The sequence below is a fragment of the Oncorhynchus masou genome, chromosome 12 (assembly GCF_036934945.1).
Source record: "Oncorhynchus masou masou isolate Uvic2021 chromosome 12, UVic_Omas_1.1, whole genome shotgun sequence".
In the NCBI taxonomy this organism is placed as follows: Eukaryota; Metazoa; Chordata; class Actinopteri; order Salmoniformes; family Salmonidae; genus Oncorhynchus; species Oncorhynchus masou.
This window is the reverse complement of record NC_088223.1, coordinates 62,603,932-62,610,626: the sequence shown is the minus strand read 5'-3', so window position 1 is coordinate 62,610,626 and position 6,695 is coordinate 62,603,932. Positions and strand designations below refer to the sequence as shown.

Genomic DNA, 6,695 nt, shown 5'->3' with positions numbered 1-6,695 from the left:
GGAGTTGAGGCGCTTAGCTGTACAAAGATATTCCAGTTTTGTATGGTCAGTCCAGACCAGGAATGGCTGTTCTGCTCCTTCCAGCCAGTGCTTCCACTCTTCCAATGCCTTCTTCACAGCCAGGAGATCTCGGTTTCCAACATCATAGTTTCTTTCAGCAGGATTGAGACAATGGGACTGGAAGGCACAGGGATGAAGCTTCTGGTCCTGGGCAGGTCGCTGGGACAGGATGGTCCCCACTCCAACATGCGAAGCATCCACTTCCACCACAAATTGCCTCGAGGGGTCCAGATGAATGAGGATGGGTGCTGTTGTGAACCGATGCTTCAGGTCTACAAAGGCTTTGTCGACAGCTGGAGACCATTTGAACGGTACCTTGGGAGAGGTGAGTACCGAGAGGGGGGCCGCCAGGGTGGTGTAGTTCCAAATGAAACGTCGGCAGAAGTGTGCAAACCCAAGAAACCATTGCAACTGCACCCTGGATGTTGGTTGAGGCCAATCCACCACTGCTTTCACCTTTCCAGGATCCATCTGAACTTTGCCCTCAGTAATGACATATCCCAGAAAGGTGATTGTAGAGCGGTGGAACTCACACTTCTCGGCTTTCACGAACTGTTGGTTCTCCAGGAGGCGCCTCAGTAATGACATATCCCAGAAAGGTGATTGTAGAGCGGTGGAACTCACACTTCTCGGCTTTTACGAACTGTTGGTTCTCCAGGAAGCGCTGAAGGACCTATCTGACATGAATATTTTCTTGTGCAGATTGGAGAAAAAAAACAGGATGTCATCAAGGTACACAAACACAAACCGGTTTAGCATGTCCCGAAGCACATCATTGACCAAAGCCTGGAAAACAGCGGGGGCGTTGGTGAGTCCAAATGGCATGACCTGGTATTCATAATGTCCACTGGCTGTGTTGAAGGCTGTCTTCAACTCATCCCCCTCGCGTATCCAAACCAGGTGGTAGGCATTTCGAAGGTCCAACTTGGAAAATATGGTGGCCCCCTGGAGAGAGGAGAGGTAGGGGGTAACGATTCTTGACTGTAATGTCATTAAGTCCCCAAGAGTCACCGCACGGACGCAGGGTCTTGTCCTTCTTCTCCACAAAGAAAAACCCTGCGCCGGCAGGAGATGCAGACGGACAGACGGACCCAGTGGCCAGAGACTCCTCTACGTACTCCTCCATAGCTTAGGTCTCTGGTCCAGACAGAGAATACAATCGACCCCGAGGTGGTCTAGTGCCTGGGGGAAGATCAATGGCACAATCATAAGGATGGTGCGGGGGAGGGGAAGTAACACGTAATCAGATGGTTATCGGCTACATTAACATTGCAGTAGTCATTGAAGGGTTGATTACCTAGCAAGCCATTGAGGCATGGTAAAATAATAACAAACAGAGCTAGATAAAGCCAGAAGAATAATATACTTGTTGAGCATAGCTATAGCCATCAGTCTTGTGTGTCTATAGCCATCAGTCTTGTGTGTCTATAGCCATCAGTCTTGTGTGTCTATAGCCATCAGCCTTGTGTGTCTACAGCCATCAGTCTTGTGTGTCTATAGCCATCAGTCTTGTGTGTCTACAGCCATCAGTCTTGTGTGTCTATAGCCATCAGTCTTGTGTGTTTTTCATGGTCATCACTCACTCAAGTGTCATTCTACAGGGCTTTTTGTTGCAAGCATGCGCGCGCATCACTCAAACATGACGTTTGCTTGTAAACAAAAAAATGGGTCTATGAACCTAGCTAAGCTGTGGGGGTCACTAGAGAATGTTTGCTGTGCTGGTACTTGTGCACATGTGTAATGTTTTGGAAATACAGTACATTGGGTTAGCGCCAGCCTAGTGCATCAAGTCCCATCAAAACAAAACACACTGGAAGTAGAGTAGTGAGCATTTTCACATTACAACATCTAGTTAGATATGTTTGTGTTGTCATATTAATATGACAGTTTTGGTTGCACAAAACAAAATGTGTTGAACCAAGAAAAAGTGGCAAGTGATCCAATACACAGTGCTGCTCAACATAATTAATCTTGGCTCAACAAACATAACTTCGAATTGAACACATTCTTGGGAACATGAGTGGGAAAGGTCTTGTAATCATGTATCTGTGATTCAGTAGATGCAGTAGGCCTAGTAGTGCATAAAGGGAAGGGCTGCCAACAGGATATTTATATCCTAAGGGTGGCTTTCTAAACCTTAATGAACAGAAAACACATTAGCATAGTTTGATAACAATAACAAGCTTATTAAACAGTGTTGGCCGTCTCCAACGGGATTGTCTTGTAAGTTTACAGTGATCAGACATCGCTCTGCCTATAGATCTAAATGAACAGGGAGCAAAAGTTTCTCGTTCTGCCCGAAGCTGATTAGCATGTTAAACTCAAACCTAGTGCAGCCAAATTAAATTGACCAACAAAGGTACAAATGTCCAATGCATTTTTTTAAGAACTTGAACTTTAAAATAAGTGATCTTAGATATTGACTGAAGAATTTATATGCCCTAACCCTCATAAAAATCTAGGATTTTTTTCCAACGGGATGCAACTTCTGCCTCCTTGCTGTCGTCAGCCAATTGCTTCTTCCCTGCCACTCCTTCAATGCTGAGTAGCTCCAGGGCTCTCCAGAGTGATTGGCTTGCAAAGCCCCTGCAACCGACCAAAACTGGGGGCGTATTCATTACGCCGATTCTGTTGCAAAACGTTTCTTCAACGGAAACATACGGAACGAAGCGGGGAGGGACCTACATTCATTTGTTCAATAGAAACGTTTGTGTTCATTGCAAAACACAACTGTTTGCAACTGTTAGGACTAATGTTTTCACACCTGGTAGATTCGAGGCTCTCCATCCATTCTGCTCAGGATGAGGGACTGGTATTTCTTGAGCTTCCAATCATGTGCCTCCTCTATCCTCTCCTCCCAGGGTACTGTAAGCTTGATGACGACCTGTACCTGCGTGGTGCCTCTAGACCAGAGAATGATATCTGGTTTGAGGCTTGTGCTGCCTATCTCCTCTGTAAATCTGAGCTGCTTCTTCATCAACCTCCTGATAGGCTGACAGCCATGTTCAGAGATGGATTTATAGGGAATGTTCTGTTCTTTTCAATAGTGTATCAACATGAGGGTGACCAAGTAAGAAGTACTTATTAATGCTTACTGCTGATACAGTATAAAGAAAAATCCAACATTGAGGGAGAACCTTTCAGAGGAAAATAGATTTATCTTGTACAATCTGTGTTCCCCTTATCAGGAGTAGAGCACCTAAGAAAATACTTGAAATGGAGGATTCACCATTCAGGGAGAGTTCAGGAGATGGACAAGCCATCCTTTATTATTGAATAAAAAAGTAAATTAGCCACGATACGCCAAACATGTGCGACTTCCATAGATTTCAAATGGCATGATATTCTGTTTAAGTTATACAAAGCATGCTCAAACAATGAACAGTTTATAAATACAGTTATTTACCTTTCTGCAGAGAACACTTCAAAAACAAACACTTTCTCCTGTTGCTTTTACTTCAAATGTAAAATAGTTCTTAGAAACACAAAGTGAATGATGGGTTCACACCAGCAGTCCTCAGATCACACACCTCGGAATACAAAACCATTTACAAACATTTGGATAGGTAGCATGCATACAAAAATAGACATGTGTTTCTGATCAATGCTTCACAATTTACAATACTGGTTTATTATTGCCAGTCCTCACCTGTCTTTCTATCTCTGTGCACCAGTTACTGTTTATTATAAGGGAGAGATTATGCCCTGCAGCCATCAACTATTTATGTTCACCCAGTTTTGGAGTGGCAATACTTTCAGAAATCGCTGAGGCACAACACTGAAGTTGAAATGATATCTCCTTAGATTTTGTTCTGACATACCAGTTGTGCGATATCCAGTTTATGAAATAAATATATATGATTAACATACTGTACACTCTCCTAACACACAGACATACATACTCATTTACCATTCACACATGCATAACATAAACATTGTAGACATCAAAAATACAATTGCTTATTATAGTTTGTTTAAGATCAAGATTCATTGTAGTGTTACTGTACACAACCCTGGCATAGTCTTCAGAACAGACAGTACTGTACAGAAGCAGAAGGTTCTAACATGGCCATGCAGGTGAGCAGTGAGTTAAAGGGCGCTCCACTAATGCAGTCTTTCAGATGAGGGGACAGATCCAATATCATCAAACCAGAAAAGGCTGTGGAAGTCTTATGTGCCTTCTAGAAGCTTACTCTTCGTAAGTCAAACAATACTGTCCTTCACAGACAATGTTCTGAGAGAGTGAGAGAGATAGAGTGGACAGAAACCCAGAGTGAGATGAATATGTGTCCAAGAGCTGCTGAAACAGGTGGAGGGGAGGTGGAAATAAAGACACACAGGGCAACATCCTCATGCAAAACAGCATTTAACTGTGCAAAAAATACCATAAAACTCAGGCCATGTTTCAATCAGATCAGCGCTAACAGACAAACTCATAGCTTAATATTGCTCTTATTTAGCCGGTGTCGGAGGTGTAACTGCATTCGTGGACATTGCCATTAGATGCACTGAGTCACATGAGTAGAAATCCCATGCAGCCGTGTTACAAGTTTGAACACTGGATTGTGTGATATAATCTATACCTCGATTAGGCTGATATAAATCGTTATTATTTTGTTTAATGATTTTCAACTTGAGTGTCATTATTTCTATATAACCTCCACTTTCTCCTTCTGAACTTCTAACGTGGGTGGGACTTAAGGACGGGTGTGGTTTTCGTGACAACGACCACAAGCGCAGCCGCTCACCGACTTAACAGCTCCAACGCAAATACACCTCCGACATCGCCTAAACAAAGGCAATATTAAGCTATGCGTTTGTTGAATACCGTGGGTTAAAGCTAATCTGATTCAATCCTGGCCTCACTATATTCTCCAGTGCAATTTATGTTATAACTTTCCTTTAACAATGTCAATGAGAAGAAGACTATTATTGAACTAGAGTTTAATTACTGTAAATAGCGTGAACATGCATTGCACGATACAACTATTGAATATGTTATGGTTATTTTGATCACTGAACAAACTATTTTGCATGAGGGAAGGTCCTTAGAGGTAGATGTGGGCATGCAGAGAGAGAGTGAGATTGAGTGAAAGAGAGAGGTAGAGAGGGGTTAATCCTGGTTGTTGTGGCTGTCTTCCAGGGATGTGGGCATGTCTGGGGTAGGGCAGTAAGGGCACATCCCTTGGCAGGATGAATTGGGTGACTATGATGGTGTGGCTGTGTCCATGGTCCGTTCCATACAGGCTATCCTAAAAAACCCAACGACGGGTCAGAGTCCCGAAGAGGGACATTCTGTCAGGGGGAAAGAAGAGTATGATTTAAGATGTGATACACTGTATACAGTACATAAACAGTACACACACTGTACACACTATATTCTATAGGTCCTGTCATCTATCAATCAAATGTATTTTATAAAGCCCTTTTTACATCTGTAGATGTCACAAAGTGCTTATACAGAAGCCCAGCCTAAAACCCCAAAGAGCAAGCAATGCAGATGTAGAAGCACGGTGTTTAGGAAAACTAGGAACCTAGGAAGAAACCTAGAGAGGAACCAGGCTCTAAGGGGTGGCCAGTCCACTTCTGGCTGTGCATGCTGGAGATTATAAGGATACATGCAATTAAGGTCAGATCGTTCTTCAAAAAGATTTTCAAACGTTCATAGATGACCAGCAAGGTCAAATAATAATCACAGTGGTTATAGAGGGTGCAACGGGTTAGCACCTCAGGATTAAATGTCAGTTGGCCCAGCATTCCACACAGCAGGTGCAGTAGAGAGAGAGAGAGAGGGAGATGGGGAGAGAAAAAGAGAGAGGGGGGATCATACCTTGAGCGCACTCTGTAGGATGCGGAGACGGTGCAGCTTTTCGCTGAGCAGTGGGTCATTGACGCGGCGGACAAAGGAGCGTTTGTACTCAAGGCGGGCGGAGGGCCGGTGGTCTCCCATGGAGGACAGGTTGGCCCTCTCCAGGGCCCGGTACAGGTCCCCCAGAGAGTCCGCCTGGGGACGTCCCTCTCTCTCACGGCCTGAGGAAAAGCAGAGTCACAATACATGGCATTCACCGGCTGGCACCACATTCAACAACAAAAACAGCAATATGCATGTGCATCAAGATTTCTCACTCCTGGAAGTTCAGAACAATACTGCATTTCCTCATAGGCGGCAGAACACACACAGTAAGATGCTACAGTGGAATGTCCCATGCTATCCTTTACATATACTGCCCTCTTATGGTGCTATTGCCACATAGCTCTCATCTTGTCTGGCACCCCTTCAAATGAGTGGATTCAGCTATTTCTGCCACACCCGTTAATGACAGGTAAATAAAATTGAGCACACAGCCATGCAATCTCCGTAGACAAACATTGGTAGTAGAATGGCCCGTACTGGAGAGCTCAGTGACTTTCAACATGGCACCATCATAGGATGCCACATTTCCAACAAGTCAGATTGTCAAGTTTCCAGAGGTGTCAACTGTAAGTGCTGTTATTGTGAAGTAGACACGTCTCTGAGCAACAACGGCTCAACCACAAAGTGGTAGACCACACAAGATCACAGAACGGGACCGCCGAGTGCTGAAGCATGTAGCGCGTAAAAATCATCTGTCCTCGGTTGCAACACTCACTACTGA

The 6,695-nt window shown here is 44.1% G+C and overlaps 1 protein-coding gene across 7 annotated transcripts in view; it reads right to left on the bottom strand.

Annotated features, from left to right (window-relative positions):
- Positions 1-3,297: 3,297 nt before the first annotated feature.
- The window catches only part of LOC135550610 (connector enhancer of kinase suppressor of ras 2-like), a 68,179-nt gene continuing 64,781 nt past the window's right edge, over positions 3,298-6,695 (bottom strand). For all 7 annotated transcript variants that reach the window (XM_064981585.1, XM_064981589.1, XM_064981587.1 and 4 more), the window contains 2 exons: positions 5,891-6,090; positions 3,298-5,355 (listed from right to left, as the gene is read on the bottom strand). In XM_064981585.1, coding sequence (XP_064837657.1) covers positions 5,308-5,355; positions 5,891-6,090 — 248 coding nt within the window. In that variant the 3' untranslated portion in view covers positions 3,298-5,307. The remainder of the gene's footprint in view (positions 5,356-5,890; positions 6,091-6,695) is intronic.